This window comes from Hemitrygon akajei, chromosome 14 (genome assembly GCF_048418815.1).
Source record: "Hemitrygon akajei chromosome 14, sHemAka1.3, whole genome shotgun sequence".
In the NCBI taxonomy this organism is placed as follows: Eukaryota; Metazoa; Chordata; class Chondrichthyes; order Myliobatiformes; family Dasyatidae; genus Hemitrygon; species Hemitrygon akajei.
The window spans coordinates 29,796,755-29,822,357 of NC_133137.1; the positions used below are offsets into that span (position 1 = coordinate 29,796,755).

The 25,603-nt window shown below is 42.7% G+C and overlaps 1 protein-coding gene across 5 annotated transcripts in view; it reads right to left on the reverse strand.

Moving 5' to 3' along the window:
* Positions 1 to 25,603, reverse strand: part of ttc28 (tetratricopeptide repeat domain 28) — an 891,459-nt gene that overhangs the window by 225,737 nt on the left and 640,119 nt on the right. For all 5 annotated transcript variants that reach the window (XM_073065729.1, XM_073065727.1, XM_073065728.1 and 2 more), the window contains one exon: positions 101 to 1,442. In XM_073065729.1, the coding sequence (XP_072921830.1) occupies positions 101 to 1,442 (1,342 nt within the window). The remainder of the gene's footprint in view (positions 1 to 100; positions 1,443 to 25,603) is intronic.

The window sequence follows — 25,603 nt, forward strand, 5'->3', positions numbered from 1 at the left end:
CACACACACACACACACACACACACACACACACACACACACACACACACACACACACACACACACACACACACACACTTTTTCTTTAGCTTGGTACTTACCGATGTCCATTTCCGAGTCCCCGATAGGCTTTGGCTTGTTCCTGCATCCGATTGAGGCTCTGTGCCACTGATAAGAATTGTTCGTGATATTTGACAGTTTCCTCATAATCTCCTAATGCCTCGTAGCAATCTCCCAGGTTTCCATAAGCATGCCCTCTGTCCAATACGGCATCATTACCACTCAGCTGCTGCAGGGTCGCCAGCTGCTGTTCAAAGTAGCCGATCGCATCTTCCATGACATTCATGTTCATCTTGGTGATCCCCATGTTGCCATAGACTTGTGCCTCAATGTTGGGATTTTTCAGCTTCTGCCCCAAATCCAACTGCTCTTCATAACATTTGAAAGCCATGGTGTATTTGCCAAGGGCCATGTAGACTGCTGCAAGGTGCCCATGTGCTTTGCATTCTCCCAGCAAATCACCCAGTTCTTGATAGACCTCAAGCTCTTGTGTGTGATATCCCAGTGCTTTGTCGTATTTCTGTATTAGTCGGTAGGCAGTACCCAGAGCTGCATAAGCTGAGGCTTCAAGTTTCCGATCTTTAACCTGATGAGCCAAGGTCAGCTGCTGTTCATAGAACTTAACTGCGCCATTCACATCTTTCTTGCACACTAAAATATCACCCAGATTGCCCAAGGCTCGAAATTTGGCTTGAGGATTGTTTAGAGATTGGGCTAACGATAGAACATATTTCTGACATTCTTCTGCTTTAGTATAGTTGGTAAGGGCCTTAAATGCTAGGCCCAAGTTGCAATAAGCCTTTGCCTGGCTAAGTTTATCATGCAAATCCTTGGCGAGAGCTAAATCTTGTTCGTAGTACTTTACAGCCTCTTGGTAGCTTCCAAGACAATAATGTGCGTAGCCAAGGTTATGACACACTTTTCCCTCACCTTCCATGTCTTGTAAGTCAGGAGACAAGCGTAAATACTGTTCGTAGTATGGAACAGCTTGAACGAACTCTCCTCTTGAGCAGTGGAAGTTGCCCAGGTTGCTAAGCGCACGGGCCTCACTTTGTATATCCCGCAGCTCTCGTGCTATGTTCAGATGACTTTGGTAATGTTGCAAGGCCCTATCATGGGCACCCAGGGCTTGGTAGGCAACAGCAAGATTGCCATGGGTCGATGCCTGTGATGCCCGGTCATTTACTTCCATGGAGATCTGTAGTTCTTGACGGTGGTACTTCACTGCCTGGTCATATGAGCCCAGTGCGTTATACGCATTCCCCATATTTCCATAAGCTCTTCCCTGCGCGGCATAGTCATTGAGCTCCTGAGCAATGGAGAGGTGAGTCTTGTGGAGTTTCAGTGCACTTTCATAATCTCCTTTCATCTGGTGGATTATACCTAATTAACCAAAGCACAATTAAGATTGGTTTAGCTGTCGCTGAAGTGAAAACAATTCGGATAGTCAGTCTTTGATTTTAAAAAGTGCTGCACACATCAAAGTGGAACGGGAACTTTCAGCAAGTATGTCAGAACTTACCTGCTTCAAAATTTATGATTGTTACATGTGGATTCCATTATCTTTTACTGTTCCCAATGTAGACATTAATTTACCCACCCTGGATTTTACACAGTTAGAATTGCAACATTTGCGGGTTAAGAGGCTACTTGGGGTTAATGCTGTTCAATGCCGTTGGCTGGTTTATATGGTGCAGAAAACTGTGACAAAACATTTATGATTATGTATCATTGTTATTCCTCTCCGCACCTTGTGACACATCAGGCAGCAGTTTTTTAACATTTGAGGCCAAGTTGTGAGCTCAACACTCAACCTAGCTCGGATGGAAAGCATGCAAGGAGCCAGCTGGATTTGAACCCTTGACCACTCACCTTGAAGTCCCATGCTGATGCCACTGCACCACCAGATGGCTATGCCTCATTGATATAAGTAAGACTCCATGCCTGTCCATTCACATGAATTGTGTACTTCCATTTCTGTGGCACTGTCCATCTCCACCTCTTTCTCAGGCCATCTGCTGCTGCAACTCCCACCAAAGGGGAGAAGGCAGGAGATTGGGATTGAGAGGGAAAATGTCAGCCATGAACGAATAGTGGAGCAGGCTCGATGGGCTGAATGGCCTAATTCTGTCCTAATGCCTTATGGTCTAATATTTTTCTTACTTTCTTTCATTCCAATGCTCTCTTTATTGACTTAAGCTCATTGCAAGCTCTGCTGTGATTTCCTGCCCTATAGCAAGTCCTATTCAGCACCATTACCATAACTGCTGACTGATACTGGCTCACGGTGAACTAATAATCACATTCAAATTCTCATCCTTTTGTTCAAATTCATCTGTGAAATCAGCACCTCCCATCTTCATTGCTCTGTCTGCTTTACCAGATCTCTCCCACTTTACATTCTTCCCACTCTGACCATTTGCTCCATCACAAATAGCAGACTCAATGGGCTGAATGGACTCATGTTTTATGCTCTTGGCACTAATCACAGGAATATCCTCTGTAATTTTCTTCTCCTCTATTTCTCTAAAGCACAGAACCTACTTATTTATTCAAACATTTCATTGCATACACTAAAAATGGATATTTTCCTTGGGTAAAACATGTAAATTCACTTTCCCAGTTGGTATCGGAATTAATCACCTCCTTCTCTCTCCCTCCATTTATTTGCTTATCATCATGACATACCTACTCTCACCCTATCAGAGATATTCCCTAAGTCCTATCCGTCACTCCCCCCCCCCTCTGCAACTTAAAACAAACTTGTTTCCAGAAGACCAAGAGAATAGGAGAAGAATTAGGCCATTCAGCCCATCAAGTCTGCTCCACCAGTCCACCCAGGCTGATTTATTAGCCCTCTCAGCCCTATTCTCCTGCCTTCTCCCCGTAACCTTTAATCAGGAACCTATCAACCACCACCTTAAATATATTCAATGACTTGACCTCCACAACCATTTAGGAATTGAATTCCAAAATTAACTACCTTCTGGCTAAAGAAATTCTTCCTCATCATTGTTCTAAATAGATGTTCCTCTATTCTGCAGCTCTGCCCTCTGGTCCTAGTCTCCCCCACTATAGGAAACATCCTCTCTACATCCACTCTATCTAGGCCTTTCAATATTCAAAAGGTTTCAATGAGATTCCCCCCCCCAAACCCTTCCCGATTCTTCTAAACTCTAGCAAGTACAGGCCCAGAGCCATCAAATGCTCTTCATACGTTAACCCTTTCATTTCAAAATCATTCTTGTGAACCTCCTCTGGACCCTCTCCAATGCTAGCACATCTTTTCTTAGATAAGAGACCCAAAACTGCTCACGATACTCCAAGTGCGGTCTGACCAATGCCTTATAAAGGCTCAGAATTACATCCTTGCTCTTATATTTCAGTCCTCTCCTTCCCAGCTATGACAAGTGCTTTTCAGCCAGAAGCACCATCTTTTTCTTTCTCTAAAGATACTACCAGACCCAGCGGATTGAGCAGATGAGACCTACAGTGAGATCCAACAGCTAGGAACTGCAACGATCCGTGGAGAGCGAAGGGCATGGCAAGGCACAGGAAATGTCACGGTCATCCACTACAACCGAGGAAGACACCAGTTTGTGACGTTTGTTCCTACCACTGGACCTGGACCTCTACGGTTGACAAGAGTTTAACATTGGTAGCTGAGCGAAGGGCGCTGAGTAGGCTACGGTCAATTATGGATAACTCTGAACATCCTCTACATAGCACCATCCAGAGACAGAGAAGCAGTTTCAGCGACAGGTTACTATCGATACAATGCTCCTCAGACAGGATGAAGAGGTCAATACTCCCCTATGCCATTAGGCTTTACAATTCTACCGCCAGGACTTAAGAACTTTTTAAAAGCTATTATTAATGCTTTTTGAGATAGTGATTTAGATGCATATCATATTTTTTTTTTTTTTACTGAGTTAAGTATTGTATGTAATTAGTTTTGCTACAACAAGTGTATGGGACATTGGAAAAAAAGTTGAATTTCCCCATGGGGATGAATAAAGTATCTATCTATCTATCTATCTATCTAAGAGTGGATCTGCCCCAGTGTAACAGCTCTTCCACTTTAAAAACTCTCCTCCACAGGTTTCCTGTCATTGCCAGACCACCACCAAACCTATTAAGAGCTTCCAACAATTTTTGGAGGGGGGGGGGGGTCATAGCCTTCCTTAGGAGCATAGAATCATTATTCCCATTACACTCCCTATGATTCTCTAGTCTGCTCAAAGCAAAGTAAACCTAGGACAATCAAAAGTTCTGATGCTCATCCCCCTTCCCCTTCTTCCATGGTCCTCTGTCCTCTCCTGTCAGTTTCCCATTTCTCCAGCCCTTTGTCTCTTCCACCAGTCAACCTCCCAGCTCATTACTTCACCCCTCCCCCAGTTTCACCTATCACCTACCACCTTGTACGTCTTTCCTCCCCCCACATTCATATTCTGACTTCTTCTTTCTTCCTTTCCAGTCCTGATGGAGGGTCTCGGCCAAAACTTCAACTGTTTATTCCCATCAATAGATGCTGCCTGACCTGCTAAGCTCCTCCAGCACATTGTGTGCATTACTCTAGGTTTCCAGCATCTGCCGTAATTCTTGTGTCTACATCTAGTAGTGAATCTGTAGAATTTGTTACCACAGGCAGCTGTGGAGACCAAGTCTTTATGTATATTTAAGGCAGAGGTTGATAGATTCTTGACTGGTCCAGACAAGGATACAGGGAGAAGGCAGGAGTTTGAGGGCTGAGAAGAAAGTTTGATCAGCCATGATGAAATTGAGGAGCAGACTCAATTGGCAAAATGGTCTAATTATGTTCCTACATTTTACAGTCTTACAATCTTATCTAACCTCCTGTAGTGATCATCTCCACTATGAATTTTAAAAATTCTCAGCTCAGGATACTAATGAGACAGGAAATTCCAGACCACAATGATTTCAGAGAGTTCAGTGTTCTTTTCTAGCACTCTTTAGTTTTTCAATCCCTGAATAAAAACTTCCTGAGTTTGTGTCAAAAGGAAGCATCAGTTTTAGATTAAATACTTCACGTAATGGATATAGAGAAAGCTGAAGTAATCAGAAACAAAAGACAGAAATGTTGGAAATGGTCAACCAGTCAGTAAGCATTTTAATGAGAAGATTCAAGGATTAAATGCTTTCAAATGAAGACATATTTCAAAAATATTAGTCTGCTCTTCTTTCAGATATTGAATGGCCAGCTATACAGTTTTCTTTTTGCTGCACATCAGCGTTTTGCAAATACACAGACTGATGTGTAAGTAACAAGGCAGCACACACAAAACACTGGAGGAACTCAGCAGGCCAGGCAGCATCTATGGAAAAGAGTAAACAGTCAGCGTTGCAGGCCGAGACCCTTCATCAGGAAACTCGGCATTTTTTCACGTTTGGAAATGACATGGACAGACAGTGTTTGTCAACTAAAGGACTTTTCTCTTCTGTTTTCTTTTAGAGATACAGCATGGAACAGGCCCTTCTAGTACTGTGAGCCGCATCACCCAGCAACTCCCGATTTAATCCTAACCCAATCACAGGACATTTACAATGACCAAATAACCTATCACTGGTATGTCTTTGGACTGAGAGAGGAAACTGGAGCACCCAGAGGAAACCGGAGCACCCGAAGGAAACCCACGCGATGTACGAGCTCCTTACAGAGGATGCCAAGATTGAACTCCGAACTCCGACACCCCGAGTTGTAATAGCATACGCTAACCACTACACTACTGTGGGGTGCTTAAAAAGGCCAGAGTTGAGCCAAACTATCTCAGGCCTAGTTCCTTTAAAATGGTAGCATTGCACAAACATTTATGTAAAACTTTTTCTTGAAAGTTTTATATTGCTAGTCTTGTCCAATATCTTGTTCAGTGTCCATTCATCTTGATAGGGCTTTGACAACTAATTCCTACTGATTACTCAATGTTTGCTTAAGGTTGTTATAGCCAGGGGAGGTAGTTGGGGATAAGCTCCCACTATCTGTTAAATACTGCCAATGGCATACAACTTAAGTAGCCTCCAACTTCTGGCTTTCACATGTGGCTTACCTACTAAGCTTGGCAGAACTATTTCTACTGACAGAAGACAGGGAAAAGGTGGGTCACAAGCTCCTTAAAACCAGTCATTTTGAGCAGATGGGGCTCATCAGCCGTGGTTGGCAGCTCATCTAGGAGAAGGAGAAGGAAAACTCTGATCTCAAACCTTCTCAGCACACACAAAATGCCGGAGGAACTCAAGATGTCAGGCAGCATCTATGGAAAAGAGTATAGCTGATGTTTCAGGCGAGGCCCCTCATAAAGCCTGGAGAGAAAAGGAAGAGTTCGAAGGCGGGTGGGAGGGAAGAAAGAAACATAAGGTGATAGGTGAAACTGGGAAGGGAGAGGGGATAAATAAAGAGCTGGGAGTTTGATTGGTGTAAGATATACAAGGCTGGAGAAGGGGGAGTCTGATAGGAGAGGACAGGAGGCCATGGAGGAAAGAAAAGGGGGAGGAGCACCAGAGGCAGGTGATGGGTAGGTAAGGAGATAAGGTGAGAGAGGGAAATAGGAATAGGGAATGGTGAAGGGGAAGGGGGATATTACCAGAACTTCGAGAAATCAACATTCATGTCATCAGATTGGAGGCTACCCAGAAAGAATGCTCCTCCAACCTAAGTGTGGCTTCATCATGACAATAGAGGAGGCCATGGACTGATATGTCAGAATAGGAATGGGAAGTGGAATTAAAATTGGTGGCCACCGGGAGATCCCACTTTTTCTGGCAGACAGAGTAAACTCCAAGGGAAAAATCCAGAGTTACAGTTCCTAAGGCCGTCCTGTGTTGAATTCAACATTGATCGGAAAATCCTGTTCACCACTGGTGCCAAGCTGTAGCAGTCTCAGCCGTTCCTTTGGATTTATCAGCTGTGATGGGGAGCCTGCTGCACGGGCAACAGCTTGATTCCTGAAGAAGATTCTCAGCCTGAAATGTCAACTGTTGATTTATTTCCAAAGACACAGCCCGACCTGCTGAGTTCCCCCAGCATTTTGTGTGGGTTGCTTTGGATTTCCAGCATCTGCAGACTTTCTCATGTTTATAGCTTGCTCTCCATATTACACTGCACTGGCTTTGCTTACTGGTTTGGGTATCATATAGAGAGTTAGGACGCAATATCCACGATCGACCCTGACGAATGGAGGGCCTCAGGAAGGACCAAAGCTGAAATAAATCTGGGTCTGAACCGAATGCCACACGCTTCAGATTTCCCATGAGGACTCAGTGTATCGTGACATAACATCGGTAGTTAATGGAAGTCTGCAAGATTTTTTTCCCCAATCTATAGCTGAAGCCAGATGCAGTGGCTCTCCCAATGCTCCAGCTGATTACAGTTAACTCAGAAAAGAGAGTGAGTCCAACCTTTGAACTTCTGGTATGCAGGATCTGGCACAATATTGACCAATGAGTTCACCGGCTCTTGGCCATAAGAAATATTCATGCTCAGCGTTCTGCACAAAGATCCTTCTTTTGGGGAACAGGCTCCTCTAGCAGCTTTGCTGTACATCTGATGTCAAGCTTGTCTAGACATACTCAATATCAAAGTTGAAATTTGAAGGTGCATCTGGGTTCCCTTAGAACTGTAGGATAGAGAGACAATATTATAAAGAGCTAGGGCGATTTAGCTGGTCGGCAGGAATTCGAATGAGGGCAGAAGGATTTAAAAGTGAATTCCTATTAAAGCGCTGTCAGCCCGCTGCATTCATGAAAACCAAAGGTACTGACAGTCACGCTCTTTATCTCTATTCAGAGCTAAGTGCGTAAACTTGTACAGACCAACATACTTACAAGACAGCTCCACAGAACGAGTAAAGAAGATAAAGATGACAACCATGTACCAAGACAGAAAATGTTTTTAAGTAACTGGATATCACAATAGGTTGATATGTAAGTAATTGCATACAACAGCAAAGGGCTCTTAGAAGATCACATAAAGAAGCAGAAAATAAATCAGCAAGTGACCTGGATGGTTACTGCAGGCAAAATTAAATAGACGTTACTCAAGTCCCTGCGATAGGAATACAGTATTACCCTTGGCACAATCCCAAACAGGGGAGGGGGGGATGAGGTTAGTATTTGTAACACTAACACAAGAAAATCTGCAGATGCTGGAAATCCAAAGCAAAACACACAAAATGCTGCAGGAACTCAGCAGGCCAGGCAGCATCCATGGAAAAGAGTAAATAGTTGACATTTCGGGCCAAGACCCTCCATCAGGACAGAGAAGTAAGGGGCAAGATGCCAGAATAAAAAGGTTGGGGGGGAGAGAGAAAGGAGGATAGCTGGAGAAAATAGGAGATAGGTGAAGCCAGGTGGGTGGGAAAAGTAAAGGGCTGGGGAAGAAGGAATCTGATAGGAGAAGAGAGTGGAACCACAGGAGAAAGGGAAGCAGGAGGGGATCCAGGGAGAAGAAATAGGCAAGTGAGAAGAGGTAAATGATGAAGGGTCTCAGCCCAAAAGGTCGACTGGTTACTCTTTTCCATAGATTCTGGCTGAACTGCTGAGTTTCGCCTGAATATTTGTAACATCTGACCTCTGACAAGAGAAGATAGCACTTTCTTTATCAGCTGATCATGAAAATTATCCATGCCGCCATCTCTGAAACCAGACAACCTATTTGAAAGCTACATGAATCAGGTTCAGAAGCTTCCGGAATAAGAGTGTGATTTCCAAACATTTTTTTTTGTCACAAATAATGAAATCGAAAGCTAAGTGTATTAGTATCATGAAGTGACGCACTGTGCCTTTAAACATCCACTTTTCTCTCATGGGCTTGTATTGGTTCTGTATATTTATTCAAACTGAGGCCGAGCTGGATTAATCTAATCAGCAATGTAGCTTTAAACCAAAGCAGGCAAATTACTGCATTTAAAAAAAACAGAATTTTGGCATGTCTTTTCAAATTTGACCTTAGTCAGATGATTTATAACCGCAATCTCCTTCGGCCTGTTATCTGAATTCTGCCTTAGCGGGGGAAGTCGGAGTAAAGCCATCTTTTATATGCATTGTACAGTGGGTATGTGATGGCACATACTTATGGGGCCTCCGTAATACAGTCGGCATTAGACAGCTGCTATCAATTTAGCAGCCTTTCGACCATATTACAGTCCCATTTTCAAGTTGCTGGAAATTCGAGCCATTCAGGTCTATTTTATCCTCTGGCCATGTTGATTTTACTGTTTGCTCTTAAATTTTCTGAAAAAAGCAGAAAGAAATTTGAGCTTTGTGAAAAAAAAAAGAAATGCACTGGATCTCTCTCCAGGCCTAGGAGTACTCTACAGCTGAGTGTTAGTGCAGTGAGAGTTTGGAATACCAAAGAAATCTTCGTGTAAACTGGATAGTCCCTAATGCGCAGTCTTCCGCACTTAGCAGAAACAATGCAAAACTGGGCCAAAACAAAACCTGCACTGGAATCAGCAGGTCCTGTTGTATGCTCTCGCGTGTATATTAAATTGGATTCTGTATGGATTCCTGCTTTAAATAGTTTCACTTATTTGACAGTACTAGTTTTAGCTTTTAACAATCTTCGCTATGTATGCAAAGAACCCTCAAATCTCTACATTATTCGCCAAAGCTACTGTTTTCACAAGCAATTGGCCACCTCTAAGAACACAAATACCCACAGGGGCTGTTTTGACCAGGAACATGATCTCCTTCAGTATGATTCACGACAAAACCCTGAATATTGCGTTCCACGATTCGACAACTCCAAAGAAAAACATGTCTTTTTATCAGTCAATGCAGGAAATAATCTTGCTACTTCAATTTTGTATAACCTGTCAGAACTTGACAGAATTGAGGAAAAAGCTGATTTACACCATCAGTAGAAGAACAAGAAAAATAATTCCGGTGGAATATTGGCACATGGCAGGGTGACATTCACATACCACAGGAGTGTGCAAATTTCCCTCAATCGAATACTGTGAACGTTGCATTCCTCACATACCTCAACTGCTTCAACAAGTCAGTTTAATTTATTTTTGATCAAGCCCCTCCAAGCTATCACCTATTTTCAGTCCCCTCCCCCTCTAGGCTCCGTCCACCAACAATCTACACAGGTTACCCACTGGCTTCCACCCACTCCCCTCACCAAATATTCTGGCTCCATCTGCTCTTCACCTTTTCCATACGATTCCCATTATCACTTTACTTATTGATCAGATTCGAGCAGTGATAGCCTTCGCATCCCTGTTTTATTGGTTTATTATTGAGTGGTTTATCGAATTATTATTGTCATATGTGTCAAGGATGCAGTGGAAAGCTCGCCCTGCACACTGTTCATACAGTTCAGAACATTACACAAGGTGTTGTAATAGAACAAGGTAAAACAATAACCACGTAGAATAAAGTTTAATAGCTACAAAGAAAGTGCAGTGTAGGTAAAGACAATCACAATCTCAATAAGGTAGATTGTGAGGTCAACTGACCATCTTATTGTCCTAAGGAATGTAGTAGGGTAGAAGCTGTCTTTGAGCCTGCTTTCAGTCTTTTGTATCTTCGGCCCGATGGGAGAGGGGAGAACAGAGAATGGCCAGAGTGAGTGGAGGATTTGACTATGCTGGTTGCTTTTCTGAGACAGCGAGAAGTGTAGACAGGGTCCATGGAGGGGAGGCTGGTTTCCGTAATGTGCTGATCTGTGTCCACGACTCTCTTCAGCTTCTTGCAGTCACATGCCGAGCAGTTGCTGTGATGCAAACAGATATGATACTTTCTACGGTGCATCACAGCTGGCTGATGGCGTAGTGGTATCAGCACTGGACTTCACGGCACGTGGTCCTGAGTTCAAACCCAGCCAGGCCCCAACCTGAGCAGCAGCAGTATCTGTGTGGAAGAAAGGCCTGGCAATCTACTTCCATATCTTGTCATGAAAACCCTGTGGTCCGTGAGGTCATGAAGAGTCGGACTCGACTTAACGACTGAACAATGACAACAACATGGTGCAAGGTCGACAGAGACATGCCAAAATTCTTTAACCTCCTGAGGAAGTAGAGGTGTTGGCAAACTTCTTTGAGTGTGGCATCTATGTGCTTGTCATCCTCTAGCTAGTGTCCCTACCTCTCCTCCCCCTACCTGACCCCATTTCTCTTTTTTTTTTGTCTGCCTCCATCTATCTCCAGCCCATCCTCTGGCCTCTGCGACACCTCTCCCTTTTCTACTGACTATCCTCCATCTCCACCCTCAGCCGTGCTGCAGGTTTTGACCCAAACTCTGATGATATCTCTTGCACACACCCCTCCATAGATACTGCTCAACTCACTGAGTTCCTCCAGCAGATTATAGCTGGGTGTTTTAACTCTTGGCATTTCTCTTTAATCGTGATTCAATAAAATATTTTCCATTTTTGTTGAAAATAAATAACTTTTAAAGATAAAGGCCTTGCATATGTGCCTCAACCTGTAGTGCTAAACTTAACAAGGCACTAGGCTGATTGTCAAAAGAGAATCAATCAAAAATAAATTTATTTTACTGGTTAGATAGATTAAGGCATCTATCAATAACCACCAACCATTATATGTCTATTAAATGTTGATAGGGTGCAAGAGATACAGAATCTATATTGTATCTATCCACCTATTTATTTATTGAGATATCACACAGAATAGGCCCTTCAGGCCCTTTGAGCCATGCCACACAGAAATCCCCCAGTTTAATCCTAGCCTAATCATGGGACAATTTACAATGATCAATTAACCTCTGTCTTTGTACTGTAGGAGGAAACCCACACGGTTACAAGGAGAACACCTTACAGGCAGCAGCAGGAATTGAACTGGGGTCACCTGCACTGTAAAGCGTTTGTGCTAACCACTACACTACCGTGCTGCCTCTAAATACGTAAATAAATAAGACAGAGGGATATGAACTTGTGTGGTCAGAATGGCCTAGTTTATTAGGGTTTTAAATGATTAGTTTAATTAGCTCAGTACAACATGACTTGAGGACCTGAGTTATTGAAAGCCTGACTTTATCCACTGGAGCATGGAGAATGAAGGGAGATTTGATAGGGGTAAGAGTGGTTTAGATGGTGTAAATGCAAGCTGGCCTTTTCCACTGAGGTTGGGCTAGAACTAGAGATCATAGGTTTAGGATGAAAGGTGAAACAAGAAAGGTCAGAGTCGTCTCTACTTCCTGAGGAGACTGAGGTCCTTTAACATCTGCTGGACGATGCTGAGGATGCTCTATGAGTCTGTGGTGGCCAGTGCTATCATGTTTGCTGTTGTGTGCTAGGGCAGCAGGCTGAGGGTAGCAGACACCAACAGAATCAACAAACTCATTCGTAAGGCCAGTGATGTTGTGGGGATGGAACTGGACTCTCTGATGGTGGTGTCTGAAAAGAGGATGCTGTCCAAGTTGCAAGCCATCTTGGACAATGTCTCCCATCCACTCCATAATGTACTGGTTAGGCACAGGAGTACATTTAGCCAGAGACTCATTCCACCGAGATGCAACACTGAGCGTCATAGGAAGTCATTCCTGCCCGTGGCCATCAAACTTTACAACTCCTCCCTTGGAGTGTCAGACACCCCGAGCCAATAGGCTGGTCCTGGACTTATTTCCACTTGACATAACTTACTTATTATTATTTATTTATTTATTGTTTTATACTGCTATATTTCTACACTATTCTTAGTTGGTGCGACTGTAATGAAACCCAATTTCCCTCAGGATCAATAAAGTATGTCTGTCTGTCTGTCTGTCTGTCTGAAATGTTGAAGCAGAACGTGAGGGGGGATTCCTTCAGTGAGAAGGTGGTTAGAGTAAGGAACAAGCATCCAGTGGAAGTGGTGGATGCAGGTTCGATTTCAACATTGAACAGAAGTTTGGATAAGTAGATGGGTGGGAGGGTTATGGAGGGCTAAGGTCTAGGTTCAGGTTGATGGGACTATCCAGATTAATAGGTTGGCATAGACTAGATGGGCCTAAGGGCCTGCTTCTGTGTTGGAAAGGTCTGTGACTCTAACACATTGGGCTGAATGACCTGTTCATATACTGTATTGTTCTATGTATATAAAACAAAAAATCAAAACAATTCAATGTGTTGTTAATGCAGAACAGAGTCAGCTTTCTTATCACTGTTTTGAATGGTGTGAAATTTGTCATTTTGCAGCACAGAGACATATAATTACTAGAGATTACATTTACATTCAGTTGATATTCAGTTTAACAAGTACAGCAAAACAAATGGCTCGATCAGGCAATTCCGCGAGCTCCCCACACACTCAGCCACATGCATAACATCACAATAAACATATTCAACACAGATCATTCTAAAAAAACTGTTTTGAACTAGTCTACATAGTGACAAAGAGATGCATGGATGAACTCTCAAGAAGGCAGCACACCAGTGTCTTCACTTCATTAGGGGTTTAAAGAGACCTGGCACATCACCAAAGGTTCTAACAAATTTCCGTGGAAAACATCCTAGTGCACAGGGTCCAAAGAGGCTGCAGAGGGCTGTGGGCTCAGCCAGCACCACCACTGCTACAACCTTCGACACCATCCAGGATATCTTCAAAAAGGCAGCATTATTAAGGAGCCCCACCATCTAAGAAACATAAGAAACCTATAGGCCAACACAGGCCCTTCGGCCCACAAAGTTGTGCCGAACATGTCCCTACCTTAGAAATTACTAGGCCTCTATTTTTCTAAGCTCCATGTACCTATCTAAAATTCTCTTAAAAGACCCTATCATATCCACCTCCACCATCATTACTGGATGCCCATTCCACGCACTCACCACTCTCTGAGTAAAAAACTCACCCCTGACGTCTCCTCTGTATCTGCTCCCCAGCACCTTAAACCTGTGCCCTCTTGTGGCAGCTATTTCAGCCCTGGGAAAAAACCTCTGACTATCCACACGATCAATGCCTCTCATCGTCTTATACACCTCTATCAAGTCACCGCTCATCCTCCGTTGCTCAAAGGAAAAACGGCCAAGTTCACTCAAACTATTCTCATTAAGTGTGGCACAGGCAGTAATCCCGAGATTACTACCTTTGCGGTCCTGCTTCTCAACTTCCTTCCTCACTCCCTGCAGTCTTTTTCAAGACCTTTTCCCTTTTCCTACCAATGTCATTGGTACCAATATATACCACGACCTCTGGCTGTTCTCCCTCCCACTGCAGGATATCTTGGACGCGATCTGAAACATCCCTGACCCTGCAAACTACCATCCGAGTTTCTTTCCTGCGTCCACAGAATCGCCTGTCTGGCCCCCTAACTATAGAGTCCCCTATTACTACTGCCTTCCTCTTCCTTTCCCTACCCTTCTGAGCCACAGGGCCAGACTCGGAGCCAGAGGCACGGCCACTGTTGCTTCCCCCAGGTAGGCTGTCACCCCCAACAGTACTCAAACAGGAGTACTTATTGTCAAGGGGTACAGCCACAGGGGTACTCTCTAATACCTGACTCTCCCCCTTCCCCCTCCTGACTGTGACCCACTTGTCTGTCTCCTGTGGCCCCGGTGTGACCACCTGCCTATAACTCCTTTCTATCACCTCCTCGCTCTCCCTGACCAGACAAAGGTTCCCTAATGCAGTCCCTTAGGAGCTGCAGCTCGACACACCTGGTGCATATGTGCCATCCGGGAGGCCTGGAGACTCCAGGACCTCCCACACCTGACACCGAGCACAGAAAACTGGCCTGACACACATACTTCCTCCTTTCTGCAATTAATACAGGTAAACCTACCTCATCTCGTCCCGTTACCGCCTAAGCCCATTGAACCAAAGCCCTATCATTCTGCTGCCTCTCATGCCGCTGCCCTCTTCTCATTACTATCACCAGGGAGGCAGTAAAGTAGGGGTTCCCAACCTTTTTTATGCCACAAGACCAATACCATTAAGCAAGGGGTCTGTGGACCCCAGGTTGGGAACCCATGAGGTAAAGTAATCAGAAGACACACAAACAACATTTTGGGAACAACTTCTCTCCGCCATCAGATTTCTGAGTGGTCCATAAGCACCACCTCACTTATACATTTATTTAATTTCTTATTGTAATTAATGGCAATTTTTTTAGTGTTTTTACTGTAGTGCTGCCTCAAAACAACATTTGACAGTGATAATAAGCCTGATTCTAATTCACAGGAGGCACAGTGGGATGATTAACAGGATTATTTTTTGGTTCAAGCCGCCTGTGGTGTTTTGAGTCTGGTTTTCTTGTTGTCGAATGTTGAGCTCAGAGCGGTTCAGTGTGGGACTACTGATGGAGCGTCCTTCTCCTGCTGATGTCTAATACAGCGCTCTGTGCACGCTATTAAGAAAAGCAGCATTATGATCAAAGAAAGGGAAAGCACATGAACTGAGAAAATCATTGCTGAAACTAATCCAGAATTTCAACAATATTAGTGGAACCCCTAACATTGTTTTAAAATGCTCCAAAAATAAACAGTTCTAGAACAGTGTTGGGAAAGCAACACACGCAAAATGCTGGAGGAACTTAGTAAGTTAGGTAGCATCTATCGAAATGAATAAACAGTCGATGTTTCGGGCCAAGACACTGCTTCGGGATTGAGAAAGAAGGGGGAATGCGTCAGAATCAGTATTTGCAGGCTGCTTGTGGAAATGGGAGTCATTAGCAGTTGGGCCTCCTGTATTCACTGCTTTGACCTGAGGAAGTTGGTCTTTAAAGGGAACAGCACGAGACAGCTATCATTCCCTCAGATACAGGGGAGTAGTGGTGAGGAATGAGTGCTGGGGAGGCTGACAGAGGAACTTGCTAAGACATAAGAGGATGTCAGATATGTGGGTTATGACCAAAGAAAAAAGGTCTGGAGTCGCTTAGCACTTTAGTGAAAGGGCAATTATTAGGTGCGTCAAAAATCAAACTTACAAATATTGGTGAAAATAGTGAAAAGAAAACTGACAATATTTACAAGAAGATATCTACTAGAAAACACAATAATAACTCCGCACTTACTCTTGTCCACTGTGGACTCCCAGCAGCCCCGATCTCTCCCTCACTGAGGGTGACCAGCTTCTTTTATAGGCACTAGGACCTTTAATTACTAACAAAGTTAAATTAAGGCTACATCTGAATATGAATATGATGCACCCCACAACGTAGTTACAATCACATTACAAAATAAACTTCTTCCTTAAATACAGTATACAAACAACATGTACACATCACGTACACATCCCCATTACTAAAGAAACGGAATATTCCGCCGTGTATGGCGGGAAAGGCGCCATAAACCCAATGGAGCACATTAGCTCAGTTTAGGACCCATTATCAGAATATACGGGGGAAGACATTGAAGTGTGCACACTCAGCACAACGGCAGCAGTGAGGAGGCAATGTTTGTGTGTATGTGAATGTGTGTGTGCAAGGAGTTCATTTACCAAGTGCTCTCCATCACAGAGGAATACTGAGAGCCGGAGCTCATGCAAAATACCAGCACATCTGCCAGTGTAGAGTGAACTCACAGAAGGAAGCTGCCAGGGAGGTGACTGAAGGGCATGAGTGCCTCTGATGAATGCTGACACATTTGGGTGCCCCGTAGTGCAGCCAAATGTTCCTTCCAGGTATGAATGCAGGAGTCACATTTATCAAAAAGCCAATTCCCCATTTTGCTAATGAGGGTTTCCTTAACTTCAGCAATGTGACAGTAAGCAGTAAAGAGTCATAACTCACTCTAGTATTATCTTAGCTACTGGTTTATATAATTTATTTTGAGTCTTTTTCCTAGTCTGAACTTTTACCTCTTCTCATCTGCCCATCATCATGGAGTTTCATTGAATGGTAGCCCACAGGCTTGTGCACAGCATTGACATCCAATGTGACTGTCAAACCCAGTCAGAGTCATGGGTTTTGGACTTCCTGATAGAGGAGGGTAACAGAAAACACTCACATCTGAGGATCCTTAAATTCCCATAGAAAATTGCTCCTGGACAGTAGGTAATCATCCTGCTAGAAGCTACAATTTTCAATTAAACAGTAGGAAGGCAAAATCTATTTTCTTCAACCCCCATAACATACTCTGGATTCTTGCTGCTACGCTATGCGGTATTGAAGCTACCAACCTTTCTCCTCAGCTCATTGACAAGGAAGCCAATAAATGGTGACTCGTTGTCAGAGCGCAAACAGGAAATGCTTTACTTCACTGAGCACTTAAGTCTTAATAATGGACATCAAAAATGAGAAAGTGTGGATTGCTGGAAATGCAAAGCAATGCACACAAAATTCTGGAGGAACTCAGCAGGCCAGGCAGCATCTATGGATGGATGCCCCCTGGCCTGCTGAGTCCCTCCTGCATTTTGTGTGTGTGTTGGATCAAAAATAGACACAGGATTGGCCATTCAGTCATCATGTTTGCTTTGTTAGTCAATATGACCACGACTGATCTTTCTTGCACCAATCTCGTAGCTCTTGATTCCAAGATTTACAATGTCTGACTTGGGTATATTCATTCAAGGGCAAATTCCAAAGACTTGCCTCTGCTTATTTTTTAACACAACACTTTTTTTTTACCACAGGGCTTTAAAAATATTCCACCTACACCGTTTGCCTTGAAGTGATTGTGTTCCTATAAACACTCCCAGCAGCCTTAAAAAAAATCTGTTTGGTCATGCTAAATATTCTACTCACGTACATCAAGTGTATTCCCTGCACCTGGTCAAATGCAAAGAGGCCGCAGTCTAAATACTATCACATGCTCTCTTTAGACGACATGATGCAAGCTTTTAATAATAAGAGCATGCCATGCACGTAATATGTTGTAGTTCCATTAGTAATGTAATGGGACCGCATAATCGCCTCAGGCCTGTGCAAATTACACCATGAGCAGGTATTTTTCAAGTCCGTTATCGAGCAAGAAAAGTTTAATTTTTTTTCCCTCATAAATAACTTACAAGACTGTATTTTATATGTATGGTCTCAAGCCACAGTGTTTTTGCAACCACTCCTGGCAACCAGATAACTCTGGGGCAGGAATATACCATTCCAGGCATGAAGGCCATCCAGCCTTTCCTTAGCATTTGGGAGCTCTGAGCTATTTGGCCACTCTGCAATGCAATGTAAATATTTAAATTTTGTTACTGATCATGTGAAAGCTAGGTTTTCACTTAGTAAACATAAAACCATTTTTTAAAATTGTATCTCGATTCCCCTCTTCCACCCTCTTCACAAATTCAGACAAATGTGCAGTGAACTGCCGGCGCTGAAATGAACGGCACATACTTGGCAACAGACTGGCTTTATAAATCACTGTTTTATTATTTTTTAATGAGCAGCCTGAGTATTACTGAAATATCGGATTCAGTGTTGCCACAGCAAAGGATTATTGCAATTAACTAAGTTCAATAATTTCCTGCACCAGGATATGTCAGGCTGTCCCTTTCTTGTTAGTTCTCTGCACTGTAAGAATTTCTACAAGGTTCAGCAACCTCTTGGTAAAGATTTTAAGACAGTGGCCATCTTTGATTACTTAGGCATATTAATATCACTATTTCACTCTCTGCTACTTGAACCTCTCTGATGAGAGCCATTTTACAAACTGTCTTAACGCTGGCAGTGTTTCAACGGTAATGCATTCAAGGTCATTATCAGTAATGAATAGTGAATTTGGTCTTGCAAGTCCAGCACCAACAGGAAAACAAAGCCCTGACCCCAAGTGACCACATTATTTTAACAAGCAGAGGACATAGCTTCATTGTACACAGGAAGCCGCCAATGTAATGATTAATGACTCAAGGAGTATCTAGGATCCTTGCAACATATGAATCTACCCACAGAGCAGCTTGCTTTAATAAGTTAACTAAATATTCTGAACAAAATATGGCATGCATACACCTGCCTAAAGATGCAGAGACAACGGCAGCCACTAAACTTCCTTGCTTACTGAGATGATACTCAACATTTAGCTGTCACCCTCCCTCCATCCTTAGCTGCTTCCTCTAGTCCAGGGCTTCCCAAACTGCGGTCCATAGACCCCTCAGTTAATGGTCGAGGTACATGGCATAAAAAAAAACTGGGCAGCCCCTGCTCTAACCTGGCCTCAGTTCCTGAAGAAAATGAACCATGTTTGTTGCATGCAATTCTTTGGGCCACGTGTGTTACTGAAATTTGCAGCAGCTAGCCATGACCATACTGCTGCTGTAGCCATCTAATAATGGTATTCTCTTCAAACTTCTGGGCCATAGGACTCCAACAAGTTGGGGACCTGAAAACAGAAGGAGGCACCACATCTCCATTTAGTCAAATTTGATTAGTGCTCTGTAATACCTATCTGACCAACCAGCAAAGCCTGTCTGGATGAGGAAGTGGAGGGATGGGTGAGTAAATTTGCTGATGACACAAAGGTTGGGGGTGTTGTGGATAGTGTGGAGGGCTGTCAGAGGTTACAGTGGGACATTGTTAGGATGCAAAACTGGGCTGAGAAATGACAGATGGAATTCCACCCGAATAAATGTGAGGTGGTTCATTTTGGTAGGTCAAATATGATGGCAGAATATAGTATTAATGGTAAGACTCTTGGCAGTGTGGAGGATCAGAGGGATCTTGGGGTCCGAGTCCATAGGACACTCAAAGGTGCTACGCAGGTTGACTCTGTGGTTAAGAAGGCATACAGTGCATTGGCCTTCATCAATCGTGGGACAGAGTTTAAGAGCTGAGAGGTAAAGTTGAAGCTGCAGTGGTATGCGAAAGTTTGGGAACCCCTGGTCAAAATATCTGTTACTGTGAATAGTGAAGTGAGTAGAAGGTGAACTGATCTCGAAGTTAAAGATGAAACATTCTTTTCAACATTTTAAGCAAGATTAGTATATTATTTTTGTTTTGTACAATTTTAGAGTGAAAAAAGGAAAGGAGAATGATGCAAAAGTTTGGGCACCTCAAGACATTTGAGCTCTCAGATAACTTTTACCAAGATCTCAGACCTTCGTTAGCTTGTTAGGGCTATGGCTTGTTCACAGTCATCATTAGGAAATGCAAATTTCAAAGCTTTATAAATACCCTGACTCCTCAAACCTTGTCCCAACAATCAGCAGCCATGGGCTCCTCTAAGCAGCTGCCTAGCACTCTGAAAATTAAAATAAATGATGCCTACAAAGCAGAAGGCTAAAAGATGATAGCAAAGCACATTCAGGTAGCCATTTCCTCAGTTCATAACGTGATTAAGAAATGGCAGCTAACAGGAATGGTGGAGGTCAAGTTGAGGTCTGGAAGACCAAGAAAACTTTCTGAGAGAACTGCTCATAGGATTGCTAGAAAGGCAAATCAAAACCCCCGTTTGACTGCAAAAGACCTTCAGGAAGATTTAGCAGACTCTGGAGTGCCGGTGAACTGTTTTACTGTGCAGCGACACCTGCACAAATATGACCTTCATGGAAGAGTCATCAGAAGAAAATCTTTCCTGCGTCCTCACCACAAAATTCAGCATCAGAAGTTTGCAAAGGAACATCTAAACAAGTCTAATACATTTTGGAAACAAGTCCTGTGGACTGATGAAGTTAAAATCGTACTTATTGGCCGCAATGCGCAAAGGTATGTTTGGAGAAAAAAAGGGTGCAGAATTTCATGAAAAGAACACCTCTCCAATTGTTAAGCACGGGGGTGGATCGATCATGCTTTGGGCTTGTATTGCAGCCAGCAGCACGGGGAACATTTCACTGAATTCAATTAAATACCAGCAAATTCTGGAAGCAAACATCACAATGTCTGTAAAAAAGCTGAAGATGAAAAGAGGATGGCTTATACAACAGGATAATGATCCTAACCACACCTCAAAATCCACAACGGACTACCTCAAGAGGCGCAAGCTGAAGGTTTTGCCGTGGCCTCACAGTCCCCCGACCTAAACATCATCAAAAATCTGTGGATAGACCTCAAAAGAACAGTGCATGAAAGACGGCCCAAGAATCTCACAGAACTAGAAGCCTTTTTGCAAGGAAGAATGGGTGAAAATCCCCCAAACAAGAACTGGAAGACACTTAGCTGGCTACAAAAAGTGTTTACAATCTGTGATACTTGCCAAAGAGGGTGTTACTAAGTACTGACCATGCAGGGTGCCCGAAGTTTTGCTTTGGGCCCTTTTCTTTTTTTTGTTATTTTGAAACTGTAAAAGATGGAACTAAAAAAGTAATCTTGCTTAAAATACTAAATAAATGTGTCATCTTTAACTTTATGCCTTTTGGAAATCAGGTTGTCTTTTACTCGCTTAACTATTCACAGTAACAGAAATTTTGACCAGAGTGCCCAAACTTTTGCATGCCACTGTATATAGGACCCTGGTCAGACCCCACTTGGAGTACTGTGCTCAGTTCTGGTCGCCTCACTACAGGAAGGATGTGGAAACCATAGAAAGGATGCAGAGGAGATTTACAAGGATATTACCTGGATTGGGGAGCATGCCTTATGAGAATAGGTTGAGTGAACTTGGCCTTTTCTCCTTGGAGCAACGGAGTATGAGAGGTGACCTGATAGAGGTGTACAAGATGATGAGAGGCATTGATCGTGTGGATAGTCAGAGGCTTTTTCCCAGGGCTGAGATGGCTACCATGAGAGGGCACAGTTTTAAGGTGCTTGAGAGTAGGTACAGAGGAGATGTCAGGGGTAAGTTTTTTACACAGAGTGGTGAGTGCATGGAATGGGCTGCCGGTAATGGTGGTGGAGGCGGATACAATAGGGTCTTTCACTCTCACTCTCTCATTTTAAAACTATCCCTGTCTTTGTCTGCATTCCATACTGAAGAAAAGTGCCTCTCTGCATCTATGCTCTACAAAAATTTACCAACTTGAAAGTCAATGCAATTGGCCTTCAACTTTTTAAACACAATGGAACTTAACTACTTTCCCAAAGGATGTCTTCATAACGCATCCATTTCATTTCTGATAGCCTTCTGGTGAAGCATCCAAAGACAGATGCAGCATCTGTCCAGAGTGAAGTTCCAATCCCTTAGAGAAAGAAGCCAATGTTCCATTGTGTTGGATAACCACTGTCCAGGACCCAGGGGAGGGGTTGCGAAGCTCAGCTTTCTAACACAGCAGTTGATTCTTCCAGGGGTCAGTAATAGTTTTTAGTTAGTTAAACTACCAACCAATATCCCTTGCTCAGCTTCCTGTCATAAACAAGAATCAGTCTTCAGTTCTGAATGTAAATTGCACACAATAATCAGTCTAAACTTAAAAGGATGGTTTTGCAAACATACAGCACTGTCTATAGAACACAGGTTGCTGGCCCACAGCACAGGGCCGTCTGCTCAAGGGATGCAGTGTAAAACAATGGGATTATGTTAATTGGGCTTGCATCAAACGAGACAACACTGGCTAAATTATTTAGTCCAAGGAAGTTTGCAGACCAGACTATCACTTAGGCCATGAAACAGCTGAACCAATCAAGAATTGTGAGAGTTGTGTACTCAAAATCAGCCCTCACAACATTAATTTTGGGTGTCTGGGATCTCCCTCCCCAGAAGCCTTTAGACTATCTGTGGGAAAAGGTATCTGAAAAAATCTCACACGCTGTTAAATCACCAAATGGCAATAAAACAGTATAAATGTAAAATAGTCAGGATTGTTAGGAATAGTCAATGAATGATAAGAAAAATGACAGAAAGATGGGGTGACTAGAATCCATTTCTCTGCCTCTGATTTCTGCAACTGAAGGCTCAGTCATCTGCAATTCATTGGTATGTCCCTAGCTTATAGAAATTGTACCTGTGTTTTGGAGATACTTTGCCTTTTAGAAATTGTAATTTACAAACCTTTTATAAGATAGAAAACCTCTGTGAGTTTTAAATATGTTTTAAGGATTTTTTCTAAATTTAAACATGTCTCAGTAAAAATAAATGAAACATGTTAAAACTACTTTGTTAGCTTGAAGTATCTCCTTGGCAGGGAGGAAGGCCCCACACCTCAAATAGTAGGTATTGGACAGCTGAATACTGGGGGATAAACAGGGAAGTGATATTGCCTTTGAAGAATAGATGGCTACAGTATCACCTCCCATGAGCGAGGGTACCGGCAGCTATCTATATCGTATGGGGTTTAAGATTATTGTTTAAGTTCAGAACTTTAAGGACAGCAAACCCAATACCATCACATCATTACACTTTGCACCAGAGAACCAGCATTGAATAACCCAAAGTCCAATTATCCTCCATCCTCTAGTTTGCTTCTCAAAACTACTGTTATAAAAACCATGTATATATCTCAATGAATTATACACATCTACTTTAAAAAAATTCAAAAACAAAACAAATGTGTGAACTTCACCGAGATAAAACACGCCATTCATGCAGTAGTAACTTCGAGCTACAAACTAAACCATGAAAGATTATTTGGCTTGAGTTTGGAAATTACTCAGTATTGGTTCTCTGGTACAAAAATTACCACTGCATCAATAGTGTGTTATCTCTCATTAAAATGCATACATTTGCTTGATTAAAAAAAACTTTAAAACCTAATGACAATAATACTATATTTTCTGAAAAACATGAAATTCTGCTTAGAACAATCATAGACTGCTCACTTTGAAGAAAAATGAATCTTTTAGATTCAAAGTGGATAATCTCCCACGTCCTTATATGTCTTTGTAACTTCTAGCTACGCAGCCCACTAGTAAAATTGGACGTGAACACGGTTGATCAGCAGTACTTGGAAAGAAGCATTTGTGTTTCCTTTTCCATTCTTCAGAAGATATGTCACATCAGGTCTCCAATAAATAAACAGTTATGGAATGCTCCACTAGAAATAGTATGGATCAACACTTGGAATTGTTTTACAAACTTGGCATCATTGCCTGCTTCACATCAAACTGTTCGCCAGAAGACCTTTTTGCCCAAAACAAAGCAACAGAACAACTGGAAACAAGCCTGTGGTTATAAAAGTCCCATTCCTAGCTAAAGCTAAAATATGTCAAATATGTTATCTGGTAAGCCTTTTGTGGTTGAGACAGCAACAGGGAAGGCTGTGTTTTTTATAAATCTCCAAGTTCAGCAACCTTTCCCAGGCAGAGTACATCTGCTTGATTTGTTTCTTCTTGGCTGTTTTTGAGCTGGATGTTTGTTGGGAAGGAGGTACTGTGGTACTTCCTTCAGTGCTTTGCTCTCTTTCGAAGAGGTAGTGAAGAATGCGGGCTATTTCAGCTCATTGATCACAATAAAAATAAACTACTGGTGGAAATACAGCAAGAAGCTGCTTTGTAATCTTAGGTATGGTTCTATAAAGATTACAGACAAAGTGACAAATTGGTGCAGGGAACTTATTTCTTGAAATGCTGCCGTGCAGAGTTGATGTGATGAAGATGTGTGAAGCAATAAAGGAGCCAGAAAGACTTGATATACAGTATGCTTCTCTAATCATGATATTTTCAACTGCCTTAACGCCAATATTTGAAAATCAACTCTACACAAAATGATTTGTTGCCAATAAGTATATATAGCATATATAACTATTTATCTCATTTGTTTGTGAAACACTCTGGTTCTGTTGGCTGCATAAGTCTAGGGAAGATAATCTCTGGCCCCACCAAACGTGTGAGACTGAGGTGTAAGGCAACCCCGAAACCCCCTGTTTGTGTGGATGCTGTGTGATTTGTGACCCTGTCACAAATCAGTACCACAAAATAACAAGACAGTACACCGCATACAATTAAACGGTTTAGCTTTATAATTCTTAATTTGACTAAGCAGGTTAGTAAAGAAAAAGCAAAAAAAGTAAAGGGCCCATTTTAATGAACATTCTAATGTGCACAAGTTGGCGCTCATGGTTTTCCCTTCACCAATCCTCCTTCAATCACCCCATCCTTCGTTGGATCATGGCCCCGCTCTGGGTTGAGTCCTATGACCTCCTCTCCGGCGTTTTCTCCCTCCGTCTCCCACCAAAACCAAAACCCAGCTTATACACGTGTCAGGCACACAACATGAAAACACACTCCCTTCATTGGATGGCTCACATTCCAAAGCACCCATCTATATACTACTAAAACTCGCATGCTGTGTTTGTGACCTCCAATTAGCGCAAATGGTACATTACAGCGGCACTATTTTTGGCTAAATCAACTTAAAATGCGCTAATTTACAGAATGCAGGCAAATAATCCTGAAGTCAATTATCAGCTCCTTGGTCTTGCTGACGCTGAATGAGAGGTTGTAGTTGTGGTATCACTCAGACAGATTTTCAATCTCCCTCCTAAATGTTCATTTGTCATTACCATTGATTATGTCTACACCAGTAGTGTCATTAGTAAACTTAAATATGGCATGGAGCTGAGCCTCACAGTCAGAAGTGTAAAGTGCGTAGAGCTGTGGGCTTATGGTGCTCCTGTGCGGATGGAGATTGTGGAGGAGATGTTGATGCCAATCTGAACTGACAGTACTGTCTGAAAATGAACAAACTGAGGATCCCATTGCACCAGGACGTACTGAGACCAATACTTCCTATTACTAGTAAAATATATACGAACTAATGTGAAAATCTCACTTTGAAATGGAATGACAAGCAGGATCATAAGTAAAACTATCTGTAGGCAAAAATGAATTATTATTGCAAATTC